At 33.9% G+C, this 20,319-nt stretch overlaps 1 protein-coding gene across 3 annotated transcripts in view; it reads right to left on the minus strand.

The window, feature by feature from the left end:
* Window positions 1-20,319, minus strand: part of ROCK1 (Rho associated coiled-coil containing protein kinase 1) — a 161,815-nt gene that overhangs the window by 112,567 nt on the left and 28,929 nt on the right. For all 3 annotated transcript variants that reach the window (XM_045457149.1, XM_045457150.1, XM_045457152.1), the window contains exon 2: window positions 9,502-9,583. In XM_045457149.1, the coding sequence (XP_045313105.1) occupies window positions 9,502-9,583 (82 nt within the window). The remainder of the gene's footprint in view (window positions 1-9,501; window positions 9,584-20,319) is intronic.

Below are 20,319 nucleotides of genomic sequence, written 5' to 3' on the forward strand. Positions count from 1 at the left end.
AAGCAAAGACTGAGAAACTATCACAGGCTAGAGGAGACTAAGAAGAAATGAAAACTAAATACAATGTAATACTCTAGACTGGATTCTGGAACCAAGAGCTTAGTGGAAAAACTGGTATTTAAATATTTAACTAGTTAACAGTAATACATCAATTTTAATTTGTTATTTTTGCCAATGAGCCATGGTTACAGAAGATACGAACGTTAGGGTAAGGACATACAGGAATTTCTATTTTTGCAAGTCTTCCATAAGTTTATTATAACATAATTTATTTTAAAAATAAATAAAGAGGATACTTAACATTTCTTTTTAAAAAATCTAATTTAGTGGTATTTTATTTGTAATAGCTTCAAACAAGCTTTTGTAATATACTAGGTCACACTGCATAGTTTATTCAATTTTATGGCTATTTTTAAAATTCCAACTTTTATACAACCTTCTGGTATAAAACTGCATTTGGCACTAAGTATCAAAATGCAAACTGGATATAACTTTTGACTCAGCAATTCCTGGACTCACTCCAAAGAAAGGAGCAGCAAGTACACATCAAACTGTATGTACAAGAACTTTCATCACAGCCTTATTTATAATAGTGAAAAACCAGAAGGACCCTAAGCGTCCACCATTACAGAAACAGTTTTTTTAATTTAAGATATATTCATTAAATGGAATACACATATTCATTTTTAAAAATGTATTATCTATATTTATTGACATAGAAAGTATTTTGCAACTTACTTTTCATGGAAAGTATCACACTGTGGATAGCTGAAAGATTTCACCCATTGATTTATGTTTGTGTTCTAACTTTTTGACCTAACAACAACACAGATTTGCTATGATGAACATTCCTGTACACTTATAGAGCTGTTTTTGCAGGATATATTTAAGTAAAAGATTAGGTTACGCTCATGAACATTATTAGTTTTAAAATACACTGTCCAACTGCCCTTCAAAATGACTGCACCAATATTCACTCTCACTTAACAGTCACCAATCCTAGGTATTATTCTTTCTTATTTTTCTCATTCAGATGTGGGGGGGGGGGGGTAGGGGAGCCTATTTCTTATTTTAACCCATATTTGTTGAAATATAATGGATTTGTTCAACTGTTAACTACTCAGTTGTCATTTACAGATTTTCTCCTTTATACTACATATTCAGTTACTGTGTCCATTTAAAAAAATTTTTTTCTTATTGATTAGAAGGATCTCTTCCTATATTAGAAACATAATTCTATTAAATACATTATAATTCTTCCAGTTTATTAGTGTTCTTTAAATATTTCTTTCCTTACATAGTTTTGATAAGGCAAAAATCTGTCAATGTTTCCTTTACAGTTGCTAGTCCTCAAATCTTGCTTTTAAAAAAAGACATCCCCCCCCCCCAAAAAAAAAGACATTCCCTACTTGAAGACTATAAATATAATACATTTACATTCATCTAGTACTTTATGTCTTTACATTTGAGACTGAAATTCATTTTCTCTTCATATGGATATCGAATATAAATTACTGAACAATCTACCTTTTTCCCAATGACACTAAGTGTCATGTTAAGTTTACTTCAAATTTTCATATAATTAAAAAGTATGCTTCTGGACTCTCTTTTGGTTCATTTCCTTCAAAAATTACTATTTTTCTTATATTTCAGTATACAGTTGAAGAATTAATCCCAATATATTAGGACTACAATCCTGTTCCCATCTCCCCAAAACAGAGATACATTCACCATTCACGTGCTAGAGTTACCAAAATATGTAAGCCATTTATAGACCTAATACACAGACACACACACAGACACACACACACACACACAATCAAACTTGTCAAAATCTTAGTACATTTCAATGCCTTCTGGCTGAAATATGTCCCACATTAATACATGCTCATTTTTATACCTTCATACTTAGCAGTGGAGTTTTTAAATGCCACTACCAAATGGTAGTTTTACATTTTTATCAGAAGAACCTGAAAATGGAATTGTATGCTAATCACAACACATGATCAATATTATGTATTTATATCTTCTTCTTCTCACATTTATCTTTCTTAAATGTAGAATAGCATATATAGGTAGTATATAAATTGTTTTTATCATTGTTGCTCCTTAGAATTCCCCAAAAAGTATACATCTCTAACTACATCAAACTTTGTATTCAAAGTAGATAAAACGGTCTTTAATTTTACTATAGATAATGTAATACTCATCTTCAATATTATAGTACATGATTTTACAAATATAATGAGATACTCTTAGGAGAAACTAACCACCAACATTAAAATAGGGGTTTTCGGGGCGCCTGGGTGGCGCAGTCGGTTAAGCGTCCGACTTCAGCCAGGTCACAATCTCGCGGTCCGTGAGTTCGAGCCCCGCGTCAGGCTCTGGGCTGATGGCTCAGAGCCTGGAGCCTGTTTCCGATTCTGTGTCTCCCTCTCTCTCTCTGCCCCTCCCCCATTCATGCTCTGTTTCTCTCTGTCCCAAAAATAAATAAACGTTGAAAAAAAAAATTAAAAAAAAATAAAATAAAATAAGGGGTTTCCTACAAGTCATAAAAATGTGTGATGCTTTAATTATTATTATAAGAGAAATATATAAGAGAAAAAGTTTTCCTTTTTCTATTGAGCAATATGTACCTTTTGTGTAATTCTACAAGCAGCTAAGGCAAACAGAGTCAAGTTGTTTTACTTCTTTAGATGAACAATGGATTCACTGACAATATCAGCATAATATGCTGAACTGAAAATAATTTATTTCTCCTTCATGTTTTTTAATACAAGATAACTGCTTACTGATTTTGATCACCAGGCAATGAATAGCTAATTTAAAGGTAACAGTAACATTCGGTTACCATAATAATCATTTAAGAAGCAGAAAGGTTTCATGATTTTACAAATCTTAAAAGCATGGAAAAAAAGCATTTTATGTTTTAAAACATGCCAGAGTAAAGACATATTAAAACTTCAAGACAGGGGAAGGAGGAACAAACTTTCTAATGATCATTTATGCTTGTTTGCATATAAACAAATACCTAATTTAATGTTTAATCTTATTTTTGGAAGGAAAAGAGAAAACAGAAGTTAAACTCCATTTTATGAAACATTAAAATATTGTATGATTGGTTACGAAATATGATTACTTGGAAAAATAAAAACTTAAGATACAACCCTTTTACAATGATAAATGTAAATTATCCTTTGATATAATGATTTAATACAATGATTTACACCTTAAAATAACAGAAACTTCTGAAAGAAATTTATTTTCTACATCTCAAAAATTATTTTGTTCTTGTCATATGTGGCTTGTTTGTTGATCTTTCTGTATGCTTGTTTTTGATTTGATGATTTTATGTGGGTGGCTTTCATTTTAGAAATCACTATTCTGAGAAAGTTTAACAAGGACTAAATACGTATATCAATTCTAGGCTAGTGTTCACATCTGGAAGAGGAAGACATGAGGCCCAAAGCTTAGGGTGTAACTTAACATCTTATTTTGAACAAAAGATCAAAAGCAAATAGGGCAAAGTATTAACTATTAATTTATTCATGATCATGGACATGTAGATATGTATTGTATTGTCATCAATTCATTTGAAATATGTGGTAATAAAAAACAATTTAAAAAGACAATGATCATATCCAAACTCTACTAACAAAAGGATACTTTCTAGATCATCTCTAACAAGCCAGCATTTAAACTCTAATACATTAACAAATATTTAATGAGTAACTAACATTCAGTCAGGTTTTGCTATACAAATACAAATGCCCCGGGTTTCATGACACTTTCAATCTACTGATGAGGGAAGGAGAAGAGGAATGGATACTAATCAAATAATCACAAAAATAAATATAACCTAACTGTGATAAGTGCACAAGATGCCATGAAAGCACATGCCTAGCAGCAGTATATCTGACCTAGCACAAGGGGCTAGGAAACTAAAGTGAAGCCTAATTTGAAATTTAAAGGATGACTCTTAAGTTGGATGGGGTTAGAAGGAATTTTAGAAGGAGGAGGGCAACACTGAAAAGTACTGTGGAGATGATATCAAAGTATCTTCTAAAAAGTAAATGTAAGCTGTATGGTGGAGGTGTAAGGAAACAAGGAGTAGCAGTAGAGATAAGAATGTAACTTGGGGGTGCCTGGGTGTCTCAGTCGGTTAAGCCTCCAACTTTGGCTCAGGTCATGATCTCACAGTTGGTGAGTTTGAGCCCGGTGCAGGCTCTGTGCTGACAGTTCAGAGCCTGGAGCCTGCTTCAGATTCTGTGTCTCCCTCTCTCTCTGCCCATCCCCTGCTTGTTCTCTGCCTCTTTCTCTCTCAAAAAATAAACATTAAAAAAAATTTTTTTTAAATGTAACTTGAAAGGTTATATAGCAAACTGTATGAAAGGCTGGGAGTGAGATTTGACTTAAGCAATTTGCAGTCACAACTGAGGGAAGGAAAAGAGCATGCAATTGGCATCTAGAAGGTAGAGGCCAGGGATACTGACTGGTAAACATCATACAATGCAAAGGACAGCCCCTCCTGCCAACAGTGTTATCTGACCCAAAATGTCAACAGTGCCACTTTAGACTAGAAACACTGGTCTAAAATGAACTGAATAAAAAAGCTATATAGTATGTTACCATTAAGTATTATTTCTAGGGTTTTTTTTGTTTGTTTTTATCCAAACAAATGCTATCATATTTTTACTCTCAGGTTCATGGAATTTCTCACACACTGTTCTTCCCTCCTCTATTATCTTTTTTTAGACTGTTAGATTTGTTTAATAAGTTTGCTTTTCTACTAACATAATTAACAATCTTATACCCCAAATCTCAGTGGCATTCATAATGGTTTACAAATATATAGTCATAATCACTGTTCCCAAATTTTTTCTCCTCCTCCCGATGCACTCCCCTAAACATGTTTCTTCTAAAATGTGACTAACTCCCACCATTTTATTTGGATCTCTAACCCTGACTTAAAATTCACCTTAAAATATTTATTAGTTATGTGAGGATGATAAACATTTTCTTTGTAGTCCTTATCATTCAGGTATCATACACCAGAGTCCAGAAAAGCAAATCTTTATATTTAACTAATTATTCAGTTCAATGGTCAGATTGTTTCCCTTTTAGTCTGTAAACATTCTTCAATACAAAGGGATGAAAATTAACAGCTTGTAATATAATTAGGCCTGAAGTTTAAAATATTTCAAACTCCTACACTTTAAAGTTGTTACACTCTAGTAAGACTTTAGCTGAATTACTGAAGAGAATGATTTTATCCCATATTCCAGGTATATTTTTAGATCACTATATATGATAACTGTCAACAAAAACCAATTTAAACATTCACCTTTAGTAAAAAATTTTGATGTACTCAGTAACAAAAGCTATAAATATCCATATAATTGCAGAATGTAAAATATGATCATCCCCTGAAGATCTATTACTCTGTGTGAAATACAACTTGAATTAAAGGGGGATGTTATGTCATACAGACAGAATGATACAGTGTACCCTTTTGTGCCTGGCCTTTTCCACTTACTACAATGTTCTTGAGATTACTGACGTTGTTGCACATATCAGAATTTACTTAATTTAATTTACTTTAATTTACTCCTGTTTACTACTGAGTATTCCATTATATGGATATACCACAATTTGTTTACCCATTTACCAACTGATGGGCATTTGAGCAGCTTCCAGTTTACAGCAATTTTGAATAAAGCCACCTTAAACATTCTCATAGAGGTCTCTGTGTGTACATTTGGTTTCATTTCTCTTGGATAAATACCCAGAAGTGGGATTCCTGGGTCATAAGGTAAATGCATGTATAATTTTATAAGAAAAATGCCAACTGTTTTCCAGAGCACCTTACCATTTTACAAACCACCCAGCAACATGCCAGAGTTCAATTGCTCCACATTTTCACATATTCTTGATATTGTCAGCCTTTAAAATTTTACTTATTCTTATAGATGTGTTATGGTATCTCACTGTGGCTGTAATTTGGAACTGCCCAATGACTAAACAACTGTATGTTTACTAACTGTATGTAAACAACTAAACATACTGGCCAACTGTATGTCTTCTCTGGAGAAATGTCTATTCAATTGACTTGCCTATTTTTAAATTGGGTTGTCTTTTTATTGTTTCTTTAGTTGCTTAAACTTTAGGTATTATATCTAAGAAACTGACTAATCCAAGACCATGAAGATTTATGCCAATGTTTTCCTTTATAGAGAGTTTCATAGTTTGGTTCTTACATTCTGAATGACTTTTGTATATGGTGTGAGTTAACAGTCCAACTTCATTCTTTTAACTATAGATAACCAGTTGTCTGAGCACCATTTGTTGAAAGACCATTCTTTCCCTTTTCACAGGTTTTGCAACTATTTTCTCCTAGCCTATGGCTCTTATTTTCATTTTCCTAGCAATGTCTTCTGAAGAGAAAAAGTTTGAATTTTGATGAAGTCTCATCTATCTTCTTTTAAAAGTAGTCTGTGCTATTTGTGTCCCATCTAAAAAATTATTGCCTAACCAGTCACAAATATTTTCTGTGTTTTCTTCCAGAAGTGCTATTTTAGCTTTTAAATCTAGGTCTATGAAAAATTTTGAGTTAATTTTTTTTTTTCAACGTTTATTTATTTTTGGGACAGAGAGAGACAGAGCATGAATGGGGGAGGGGCAGAGAGAGAGGGAGACACAGAATCTGAAACAGGCTCCAGGCTCCAAGCCATCAGCCCAGAGCCCGACGCAGGGCTCGAACTCACGGACCGCGAGATCGTGACCTGGCTGAAGTCGGATGCCCAACCGACTGCGCCACCCAGGTGCCCCTAGTTAATTTTTATATATGGTGTGAAGTAAGGCTTGCATTTGAATTACCTTGTCGAAAATAAATTGATGGTTATGTATTTCTGAAGTCTCTGTTTTGTTCTATCTATTTTATGTATTTATTCTTTCATTAATATATACTGTCTTGATCTTGAAATCTTGTAGTATTAGTTCTCTAACCTGGCTCTTACTTTCCAAAATTGCTTTGGCTATTCCAGATCCTTCACATTTTCATATGAATTTTAGAATTGCTGGTCACTTTAGAGAAGAAAAAGGCTTCTCAGGTTCTGAGAATAAAGGATTCTAATTATCAGTTAATATGAGGACTCTTAACATATTATTATTGAATTGTCCAATCCATGAACACTGAATATACATTCTTTTTTTTTTGGTCTTCTGTAATTTCTCAGTAATATGTAGTTTTCAGTATACAAGTCTGATACATATTTTGTCAAATTTATCCTTTTTTTTTTTTTTAATTTTTTTTTTTCAACGTTTATTTATTTTTTTGGGGACAGAGAGAGACAGAGCATGAACGGGGGAGGGGCAGAGAGAGAGGGAGACACAGAATCGGAAACAGGCTCCAGGCTCTGAGCCATCAGCCCAGAGCCTGACGCGGGGCTCGAACTCACGGACCGCGAGATCGTGACCTGGCTGAAGTCGGACACTTAACCGACTGTGCCACCCAGGCGCCCCTCAAATTTATCCTTAAATTAGCCATGTTTTTGCTTCTATTATAAACAATGCTATATTTGTTATGTCAATTTCAAATCGGTTATTGCTAATATAAAGAAATAGAATTGCTTTTTGCATATTAATCTTCTAATTTGCAGCTTTGTTGAACTTAATTAGTTCTTGTAGGTTTTTTGGTAGAATCTTGAGATTTTTATGTATACAAAAGCATGTTGTCTGAATTTTTACTTCTTCCTTTTTAATCTATATGATTTTTTTTTTTTATTTTACCTTACTGTACTGTCTAGAACTTCCAGGACAATGTTGAATGAAAGTGGTAAGAGCAGACAGACTTGCCTCTTCATGATCTTAGGAGGAAAGCATTTGGTCATACACAACTAAATACAATCTAACTGTAGGTTTTTTTGTGGATTCTTTTTATCAGGGTAAGGAAGTTTCCTTAGTTTTCAGAGAGATATTTTTAAATCATGAATGGATACTCAATTTTATCAAATGCATTTTCTGCATTTCCTGAATGATATTATGGATTTTCTTTTTTAATACATTACTATGGTAAATTACACTAATTGATTTTTGAACCTTAAATTTTACAGTGCAATCCTGGTATACACCCTTCTTTATCACAATTTTTACATAATGCTAGATCCAATTTGCTAAAATTTTGTTATGTTACTCTGTACTTTTCTCCAATTTAAAAACTCTATTTAAGTTTATCAGTTAAAAATTTACTTTAGGCTTTATACTTTCACTTTATTTTACTTATTTCTACTGTGGCTTATGATATTTCTATTTATAAAAATATGTAATATAAAGGCATATTTACTATTATGAGAGTAATAATATTGTATAGTAAAATGAGTAATAGCTTAAGAAAGCATGCGTTCCAATCTTTGCTAGCCTATTTTACAAAATCATACAGCACCACCCCCTTGTACTAATACGCATTTATTCTATGCCTCCCATCAAATAAGAAATGGTCAAGATTCTCCACTTTTTTAGTTTTTTTGCTCTATTTTTGAGTACATTAGGTTGATAAGCAAATGTAACAGTAATAAAATGGTCCTGTAACTTCAGTAAGATGTGAGAAATTAAGAAAACTTATACTTAAAAAGTTCCCAATTCAGACTCTGGCACCAATTACAAAATTAAATCAGACTGAATATTTTTATAAAAAAGAAACTTAAAAAAATTAAGTTAACTGATTTAAAAAAATTAAAATTCTGAGGCAAGATTTCAAAGTGTAAAAACGATATAGAAATAGAACAAAGTAAAAAGATTTTACTACTTAGAAAAATAAAATTTTCTAACAAAACATATATAAATAAAATTGAATTTTAACATATTTTAAAACCAGCCTAACCCAAATGTATCACTATGTACAGAAAAGAAATAAAGAAATGGAGTGGGAATATTATATATCCAAATCTTATTGTCATTTTTTAAGATTAAAGTTTAAAACTATCTTAATAAATTCTTTAATCAAGTTTTAATTGATTAAATCTAATATCAAAATCCAAAAAAGTTTTTAGAAAAAAAAAATCTGTAAAACCTAATATATAAGCCACCTTCCATGGAGAAAATTCTCATTATCTCATTGGTAGGAGAGCTTTTCATATGCAATCTGTTCTTACCTGCAGCTATTGAAACAGCTAATAATTTACAAAAGAAAAATAAAGAATAAATATAACACTATTGAAATTCAATATGCAAGTATGTATATGATTATTTTAACTTACTTATTTTAGCCATTTACTTTTCGTTCCCTTTTCTGCAAAATATTTTATAAAATATTATAAAATATTCTCCTGTTAGGCATTCATATTAATAAACCAATAAAGTTTCTTTCTTATTTCCTATTATTTTATGTAGGAATTACTGATGAAATAACCAAAGAGTACACAGAAGAAAAAAAAATATTGGCCTGAATTATCTAATATTTCATTATATAGAGTCTGTCATTAACCTCCACAAAAAATTACTTACATCTGCTTAAAAAGTTGTCAATATTTTTGTTTTTTCTTAAGGCAGGAAAATCCAAATCATATACCAAAGCATCCAATCCATCCTAAACAAATAAACAAACAAACAGTTAGTTTTGGGATCATACTATGAACACTTTCCTTTTTTATGAGTAAAGAATAACACACAACACAAACATTTTGTTTGTCCTCTCTCATACATCTTGCATTCAACACCTTTTACAAGATTACATGGGCGCTGGGAAGAAGAAAAAAATTGTTTTTATTTCACATATAGATTTTTTACCTTCTAACTCTCCCAGTCTGAGAAGCAGCAAAATCACTATAAACTCACTACATAAAACTTCAACTCATGCCCTTTCCCTTTGAAATTGAAATTCCATTTCCCATGAAATTGTACTTTCATTCCCCCTTCCTACACTTATCTTTACTTGAGATACTCATCAAAAACAAATGGTGTACATTTGTGACTATAAATATTTGACAAGATAGTAACTAAACAGTGACTGTTTGGTATAAAATAAATTCTGCATTTAGATAAATTTTTAATTATAAAAATATATTGCATTTTCATAAGAGTTCTCTTTCTGTGAAGCACTTTATAGGACAACCATTAGTAAAGGACAAAGGCTTTTACTTTTAGGTGGATTTTTAAATATTATCTCAGCAAGTGCAGAGCAGTGTGAAGGTGTACCAATCAATGCTCAAGTGGGAACACATCTATTCGGGTTATATCCATCTTGTGGCAGGAGCAGGAGGAATATTCAGATAATCCCAAGTAATCTTCATTTTATTTAGCTGGGGAAATTTAGCGGAGCCCAAGAATAAAAACAAAAGCAACAAGGGAAGACACACCTTCTGCAGACCCTGTACAGTCATGTTCATAAAAGGTTGAAGGAAAAATTAAAGCCAGAGGATATGCAGACTTTATACTTTGTGTTAAGCCACAGGTGTGATCACTCAGCTATTTTAGAACACAAGTACTTAAAATATTTCCTGAAGAAACCAGAAAGCAGAGTCAAATTTACACACACTTTAAAATATATCATTGCATAAGTTGGAAACTGAACATGGAAAAAACAGGTAATAATACCAATGTTGTTGATTGCTTAAAAAGACCAATCCATTTGATACGGGCTTTTCAAAATATACAGGTTTGTGCAGATCTGAAGAAAAAGCTCCTCCACTAATGCAAATTCATCTATCTTCAAGATACATTTCCTCCTAGTGGCTAACAGACACATAAAAAGATGCTCAACATCACTCAGCATCAGGGAAATACAAATCAAAATGACAATGAGATACCACCTCACACCTCTCAGAATGGCTAAAATTAACAACTCAGGAAACAACAGATGTTGGTGAGAATGTGGTGAAAGGGGAACACTTTTGCACTGCTGGTGGGAATGCAAACCAATGCAGCCACTCTGGAGAACAGGTTCCTCGAAAAATTAAAAACAGACCTACCCTATGACCCAGCAATTGCACTACTACGTATTTATCAAGAATACAAAAATGCTGATCTGAGAGGGCATATGCCCTGTATCTTCAAATAAACTGTTTATAGCAGTGCCATCAACAATAGACAAATTATGGGGCACCTGGGTGGCGCAGTCGGTTAAGCGTCCGACTTCAGCCAGGTCACGATCTCGCGGTCCGTGAGTTCGAGCCCCGCGTCAGGCTCTGGGCTGATGGCTCAGAGCCTGGAGCCTGTTTCCGATTCTGTGTCTCCCTCTCTCTCTGCCCCTCCCCCGTTCATGCTCTGTCTCTCTCTGTCCCAAAAAATAAAATAAACGTTGAAAAAAAAAAAATTAAAAAAAAAAAAAACAATAGACAAATTATGGAAAGAGCTCAAATGTCCATTGACTGATGAATTAAGAAGATGTGTGTGTGTGTGTGTGTGTGTGTGTGTGTGTGTGTGTGTGTATAATGGAATATTACTCGGTGATCAAAAAGAATGAAATCTTGCCATTTGCAAAAACATGGATAGAGCTAGAAAGTATTATGATAAGCGGCATCAGAGAAAGACAAATATGATTTCACTCATATGTGGTATTTAAGAAACAAAACAGATGAACACAGGGGAAGGGAAGGAAAAAGAAGATTGAAAAAAAAAAAAAAAAAAAAAAAAAACCCCGAGCAAACCATAAGAAACTCTTAAATACACATAACAAATTGAGTGTTGCTGGAGGGGAGGTGAGTGGGGGGATGGGCTAAATGAGTATGGGCATTAAGAAGGGTACTTGTTGGGATGAGCACTGGTGTTATATGTAAGTGATGAATCACTAATTTTACTCCTGAAACCATTATTACACTATATGTTAACTAACTTGGGTTTAAATTAAAAAAAAGAAAAAGAAAAGAAAACTATGGGTGTCAAAAAAAAAAATACATATCCTAGACTCTTCTAAGCAATTTGAATATTTCTGGTAATTCTTTTTACAGAAAAAAAAAAACAAAAAAAACCAGAACCTTTATATGGAAACATGATTTTAGAAAGACCAGCTGATGCTTGGTCTAATCTAAACTGAAAAGCCAAACCAATAAGTATTTGAATTCACTATTTTCTAGGAAAAGACAAATATGAATTAAAAGACTTTTAAGTTAAGGCAGAAACCACAGTTAATATCTTGTTTTCTCCCACAGCACCTTGCAGAATGACCTGAACAAGTAGGCATAAAATGTACATTTAAGCCAGTGATTTTTATGCTCAACAGCAAAGGTATTACATTATTCAAGAAATACTTTTCTCAGATTAGATACTAAATGTCAGTACATCGGGTTACTCCCCAAAATTAATCTATAGAGTAGTCCAAGTACTCCTGACTACACAATAAAAATTTTAGGCAATATTTTAGTACCTTAAAGTTGTCTGGAAAATGCCTGTACCTATAAAGCAATAATCTCAACATATTTTATAATAACTATTATTTTAATAGTTTATAGTAAACATCTACTTCCAAAGATACTTGCCAATTTTAAAAGATTCAGAACTAAATTATAATAGCTTAAATTGTTTTTTACTATCACATGAAACATTAAAAAATGTGGGAAATGTACATTAAATTTTACTCATATGCTCTCTTTGGTAAATATATTAAAGCAACTGCTTCCAATCTTACTCCATATAAGTTTTTTGTTGTTGTTGTTGTTTTTGAGGGTTTTTTTTGTTTTTTTTACTAAATGTTAGGCACAAAAAAAATCTCAAAAATTGCCTTGTTGAACCACTTCATCTTACAGCCAGGACAAACAGCAATCAGAAATATTGACTTGTCCAATACTAGCTAGCAACCTGTATCAGAATCAAAATGTTAACTCCTAGTTTACTAGTTATAAATATAACATGACCATGATAAAAATATGATTGAAAAAATCCTGAATATCTCAAAAATGAAATTAGGAATTGAGAATATGTATAAACTCAAGCTGTATTGTTAAAAAATTAACAGAAAACCACAAATCATTCTTCTAATTATAACTAGAAAGGTGTCTGGCTAGGATTCAAACTTGTTTTCTCTACTACTCTTTCTCCTACTCTTTCTTCTGCATGACCTTCACTAAACTACCTATAAAAACTGACAGTTCCCCTTGTCTTATTTTTTACTTCAATCTTCAAGCTAGATTTCAAGTGCTTTGAGTAAGCTAAGCCCCAGAACTGAGCATCACATTTTACTGATAACACAGTAGATAGTAAGACTATTGGTTCTCCTACCTCAACAATTATTTCCCCCTTCTACCTTCCTAATTCAACTTCAATTTTGTTCAAGCCACCCAACTTCCTCCACAAGACTATGAGCTCCCAGAAGTAGGGAGATCTTCCTCAGCATCAGGAGGATGGTTCTGATTAGTGTAATCTAAACCAAAATGGTGGCCCATTACTCTTGCCAATGTTCACTTTAAATACAGGAAGATGGTAATAAGCTGGCACATGAAACATGAGGGAAAGTCTTCAGAAGGATTCTGGGGGAAATTTCTCCTCTCTTGAAAGTGATACATGTAAGAAATATCTAGGGGCGCCTGGGTGGCTCAGTCTGTGAAGTGTCCAACTTAAGCTCAGGTCTTAAGTTTGAGCCCTGCTCGAATGTGCTGACAGCTCAGAGCCTGGAACCTGTTTTGGATTCTGTCTCCTCTCTCTCTGCCCCTCCTCCCCCATTTGCTCTGTCCCACTGTCTCTCAAAAATAAACATTAAAAAAATTTTTTAAAAAGAAGTATCTTCCTTTCATGAGAAAATATCATGTCTGTACGTGACACCTCAAGTAACAGCAGCCATCTTGCAGCCTCAAGGGAAATTGGCAGAGGACAAAGCCAAACACAATGATAATGATAGAGCCAAAGAATGGAAGGAACCTGGGTCCCTGATGATGTTTGTTGAATCACTGAATTAACCTACTCTGGAGCCAGTCTACACATACCTGAGAGAATGAATTGTCTGACTCAGCGTGCATCGGATTTTCTATTTCTTATAACTTAAAGCATCCTCGCTGAAATACTTAATAGCAGGGGTTCAATAAATGTCACTGCACTGAAATACAATTAACCAATGCATGAGCTATAGGACTTCTTGCACTGAAAGGGCAAGAGAACTGCCCATTTAATAGTCAGGACAGGGGAAAGATGGGGCTGACAAAAGTGTCACTCTTTGGTAAATGTTTGTATAACTGAACAGAACTATGCAGATGAAGGATTTTTGAGTCATGCTTCATAATAAAATGAATTCCAGATGGGTCAAAAGAATTCAAATAAATCAAAAGCGTTTTGAAGAAAAAAAAAGTATATTTGCATGCTACCGTTGCGAGGACAAGTCACATAAACTTTCTGAGCCTGTTTTCTCCTCTGTAAAATGAGAATAGTAACTATCTACAACTCATAATGGATTTGTGAGAATTAAATAAGTATGTAAAGTGTCCCTTAAGAGTCCTACTTCCCTCTCTTTGCTTTATTTCCCTGACATTTGAAAGTTCTACATATTAGTCTCACTACTGCTAGAAGTGACATAAAGAGAAAAACAGACATTTTAGTCATGTGGTCATAAAACCCTAAGAGTAAATCTTAGGTCACTGTGCTATAAACCCTTCTCCAACATCGTAATCCTGCCTTTTTTTTTTTTTTTTTTTTTTTTTAAACATTGGGTATCTCACTTTTGCTTGGCCACAGAATTTGATCATACTTTTGTTTATGGAAAATCAGCTGTCTCCACTAATTATATGGTGAGTAGGTGTTTGGACCTAAACCCTACACTTTTAATTTTATAGTAATTTGAGATGGTATATGGCTTTTCAGGATTGTCCATAAGCAAAATTTATATGCCTTTTATCAGAAAAATAAAATGAATAAGAAGGTATTCTAGCATAATCTAAAGCATATACAAAACAGAGGCTAAGGGGAATCAAGACACTGTGGTGGAGGAGAGGTATGCAGGCTTCCACTTTAAAGCAATAGATAAATTACACAAGGAATGAATGTCTATCTCCAACCATAAATCGGGGCAAGGAATTCTGACTTTTATTCAACACTCTAAAGTTCTGTAAATAACAAGTAAGACTTCCCCACTTCCTACAGTCCATATTCTAGTATCAGAACTCAAGACCTTAACAGAAATTAACATTCCCCCAAGTACAAAAACAATTTACAAGTCATAACAGCCAAAACATGTAGTCCTACTGCTCCTTCACTTTATTATTTAGGCATGAAGAAAAGCTACCCTCTGCTTTCACAACATGCCCATCATATATAGCTTAATCATCAATTTAAAATCTGAAGAAGAGAGGACACATAAAAGAGGAACCAATGTCAAAGAATTACAATAATTAAATTCTTTGCTACTCATAGCTTAACAATGATACAGCAGTATATTTTCAAAGAAGCTAGTCACATTGGGGAAGTACTTTCACATAAACACATAAAGGCAAGTATAATTAATTACAAATATAACATTTTAAAAGAATATCCAAAGAATGAACATTTCACATTTCCTAAGATGCACTGTTATTATGAGCAAAAGATCGTATAACAAAACTTAAGCAAAAGAAGCAGGAGAAAATTATTCAATTAAACATTTTTACAAATTTTTGTTCTCTACAAAAAATAAGAATCCTATGCATATCATTTAAGACTAAATCCATCAGTAATAATATATTTAAGATATGAGAATATAGGGGCCCCTGGGTGGCTCAGTCGGTTAAACCTCCAATTCTTGATTTTTGGCTCAGGTCATGGATCTCATGGTGCCTGACACTGAGCCCTGCATCAGGCTCCACAATGAGTGAGGAACCTGCTTGGGATTCCCTCTCTCCCCTCTCTCTGCCCCTCCCCGGTTCACATGCTTGCTCTCTCTTTCTCAAAATAAATAAATATTTTTAAAAAATGAGAATATAATGGCAGTAGGAAAGAAGATATACTATATATAAAAAACATTCACTTTTAAGTAAAAGTTTAAAATCTAACTGGTTACCATTCTAGACCTAGACATTTTTTTTAGAAACTACCAAAAACACATTAAAACGCTGGCAGTAAAACCAGGTTCTCTGAAAACCAAACTACTTCTAAAACAGGCTAACCCTTGGTATTAAAAGATTGATTGGAGTCTGGGTGGCTCAGTCGGTTGAGCGTCAGACTCTTGATTTCTGCTCAGGTCATGATCTCATGGTTTGTGGGTTCTAGCCTCATGTTGGGCTCTGTGCTGACAGGACAGAGCCTGCTTGGGATTCTCTCTCCTTCACTCTCTCTCCCTCTCTCTCTTACCCTCCCCTGCTCACGCTCTCTCTCAAAAAAAAAAAAAAATTGATGTCAAACTTTTTTCTTAATTCCCTATGCTGTAATTTTTATCTGACTTGCTTTATAACTAGAAATCTGTACCTCTTAATCCACTAGCTTGTTCTCTGTATTTGAGTCTGTTTTTTCATTCATTTTCAGATTCCACATGAGTGAAATTACAGTTTGTCTTTGACTTATTTTGCTTAGCATAGTACCCTCTAAGTCCATCCATGTTGTCACAAATGGCAAGATCTCATTCTTTTTAATGGCTGAGTAATACACCAGTGTGTGTGTGTGTGTGTGTGTGTGTGTGTGTGTGTGTGTGACATCATCTTTATCCATTTATCTACCAATGGAAACTTGAGATGCTACCATATCATGGCTACTGCAAAAAAGGATTCCGTGAACATAGGAGTACATTTATCTTTTCAAATTAGTGTTTTCAGGGGCACCTGGTGGCTCAGTCAGTTGAGAGTCCGACTTCAGCTCAGGTCATGATCAGGCGGTTCGTGGGTTTGAGCCCTGTGTCGGGCTCTGTGCTAACAGCTCAGAGCCTGGAGCCCGCTTCAGATTCTGTGTCTGCCTCTCTCTCTGCCCCTCCCCTGCTCATGCTCATGCTCTGTCTCTCTCAAAAATAAAATATTTTTAAAAAATTAGTGTTTTCCTTTTCTTTAGTAAATACCCAACAGTAGAATTGCTGGATCATATGGTATATGTATTTTTAATTTTTTGAGGAATTTCCATACTGCTTTCCACAGTGGCTGTACCAATTTACATTCCCAACGGTGCACAAGGGTTCTCTTTTCTCCACATCCTTGTCAACACTTATTTTTTCTTGTTTATTTGATACTGGCTATTCTGACCAGTGTGAGGTGGTATTTCATTGTGGTTTTGATTACACTTCCCTGATGATTAGCGACTGCTGGCCATCTGCATGTCTTCTTTGGAAAAATACCTATTTACATCCTCTGCCCCTTTTTAAATCAGATTTTTTTATGTTCTTTATATATTTTGGATATTAACCCATTATTGGATATATCATTTACAAATATCGTCTTCCATTCACTAGCTTGCCTTTTTGTTTTGTTGATGGTTTCTTTTCCTTTTTTATTTTGGTGTAGCCCCAATAGTTTATTTTTACTTTTATTTCCCTTGCCTGAGGAGACATCTATAAATATGCTAAGACCAATGTGTAAGACATTACTGGCTATATTGTCTTTTAGAAGTTTTATGGTTTCAAGTCTCACATTTTAGTCTTTAATCCATTTTGAGTATATTTTTGATAGTGTAAGAAATCAGTCCAGTTTTCCCAGCACCATTTATTGAAAAGACTGTCTTTTCCCCATTGTATATTCTTGCTTCCTTAGTTGTTGATTAGTTGACCACACAAGCATGTCCTCATTTCTAGGCTTTCTATCTGTTCCACTGATCTTTCTATTTTTGTGCCACAGTACTACAGTGGATTACAATAGTTTTGCCATATGTATCTTGCAATCTGGGATTATAATACCTCCAGCTTTGTTCTTCTTCCTTAAGATTGCTTTGGCTATTTGAGGTCTTTTGTGGTTCCATACCAATTTTTGGATTATTTGTTCTAGTTCTGCAAAAACAAAAACAAAAAAAACAAAAACTGCTCTTGGTATTTTGAGAGAGACTGAACTGAAATCTGCAGATTGCTTTTGGTAGGGTGAACATTTTAACAATACTAATTCTTCCAATCCATGAGGTGTATCTTTCCATTTGTTTGATGGAAACGATGTTTTGGTAACAGAAAATATACCATTTAAAGAAAATATATGGGTATATTTTGCCCTCTTCACTATATAAAAAGAGAAGGAATTTTGCAAAATTAAGCAGTGATATGAAAATGAAAATAGAATTTCCTTAGGAAATTTTAACAACTTCTGATAGTAAATGTGATTAAAATCTGTTAACTAGTGAGACATTACTACATACATCATACTCCCTAAGACAATTATAGTACAAAAAACATATATATTCTATATACTTAGTAAAACATACAGTGGCTCTTTCCAATCAGTCTCTAGCTATACCTTTCCAGCCTCATTTTCTCCATATGCAAGCATCTAGGCTTGGGCCACAGTATGCTCCAGCTATATGCCAAATGGTCATGCTCACTCTACCCTACTGCCTTTAAACCTGCTCTTTTCTCCAGCTGGAATGGGAACATTACTTACATACAAATGCCTCAAATGTTGCTTATTTTGTGCTGCTTTCTCCAACAGTCTGAGAAAATATTAATAAAGACTTCCTATATGCTATTATAGGAATTATTGTATTTATATTATAATTATTTATAAGTCTGTCTCCTCCTCCATAGAAAAACAGAAGTAATAATAACAGTAATAAACACTTCCTGTATCTGGAAGTAAATAATAGAAGTGTTATAACTAGGTACTACATGATCAGAGAAAGGGCAGTTTAACCAATTTGGGTCTCATGGAAGAGATGAAATTTGAGCTGGTCCTTAAAAACAGAATTTAGGAAGAATAAAATGGAGGTGGGAAAGGCAATCTAGAGAGAGGAAAGGCAAGGAGAATTCAGAAATGAGAAGAGAACGCTCTGGTCCTGGAAGGGTGAGAAGAAGGACATATAGGAGTCAAAGTTGTGAAGATGGGTTACAGAATGTGTATTAAAGGGATAACATACCAAGTTAAGAATTTGAGTATTTATATTCTGATATCCATTTGGAACCACAGGAATTTTGGGGGGAAAGAGAGTGACATAACTGGTTTTAATTTTACTAAAGCCTGGCAACGACAAAGATGATAAATTTGAACAGGAAGAGACAGGTATAAAAAAAAGAGCAATTAGGAGGAAACTGTGGTAATACCAGCACAAGAAGATAAAAGTCTAAACTGAACTGGAGCAACAGGAATGGAACATTAAAAACAAAAGAATCTAGTGAGTGACTAAAAGAGACAGGAAAGGTTAAGAATGATAATGTGATTAGAAAAATGATTATATATCTTCTATTTTAAGTGAGTAGTGACTTCATTAACCAAGGCAGATAATATATTTTGGAAAGAGAAGATAAGTATTTTAGATATACGAATTTGAGGTCCCTGCAGAATACCATTTTATGGTAAAAAAGATGGCAGTTGAAAACATGAGTTTGAGTTCAACGGAGTGACTGGACTGTGATATGGATTTGTATTTCATAAGAACACACTTAAATCCAAGAAAACAGATTCAATTACCCAGTGAGTATAAACAATGGAAGAATGGAAAAAGAGTAAAGAATAGCACCGTGGGAAACACAAACATCTGAAAGGTAAGCAGAGCAAAAATGGCTGACAAGCAGTCAGAGAGGTGAAAGGAAGATATAATAGCATCATGAAAGCTGTGATAACTCTAGAACTTAAAAGCAGAGTAAAATACCACAAGAAAGTCAAACAGAATGAAAAATGCAAAAGAAGCCAAATAATTTGTAATTAAATATTACAGATGATGGCTGCACAATGATGTAAACGTACTTAATGTACTGTACATGCAGAAATAATTCAAATGCTAAGTCTCACTTATATATATTTCACAGTTGTTTTTAAAAAGTCACTGTCGGACACCAACAAAATGGTGGACTAGGAAGCTCCAAGCTCTCATTCCCCAGAGAAACAAAACAAAACAGAACAAAAAATCCCAGAAGCTCTCTGAACCAACTTTGCAACAGCTTAGAAAAACAATCAAAGGTTTAGAGTAATCAAGCAAATGTCCAGTTAAGTAAAAGCCATCTTCAAATGGTAGAAAGTTTTGCAACATTTTCACTCACTCTTATCCCACTTCTTCCAAATGAGTAAAGGCAGCAGATGGGTTCTCACTTCCCCCATCTTGAATCAGAGGAAGCAGAGTAAGATCATATTGGGAAGTTATTGTATATCTCTGTTGTAACCTGTCTGGGGGATGCCTTAAAGACTAAGGCAAGGCCCTCATCTCTGTTTTCCATAACTTGGAACACAGGCAGAAAAAGCAGTGGGCACTGGTCATGAAACATACCAAACAACTATAATATCCATAGACACCTGAGACAAGAGATTATAACAGAAAGGT

Source organism: Leopardus geoffroyi, chromosome D3, assembly GCF_018350155.1.
Source record: "Leopardus geoffroyi isolate Oge1 chromosome D3, O.geoffroyi_Oge1_pat1.0, whole genome shotgun sequence".
Taxonomy (NCBI): domain Eukaryota; kingdom Metazoa; phylum Chordata; class Mammalia; order Carnivora; family Felidae; genus Leopardus; species Leopardus geoffroyi.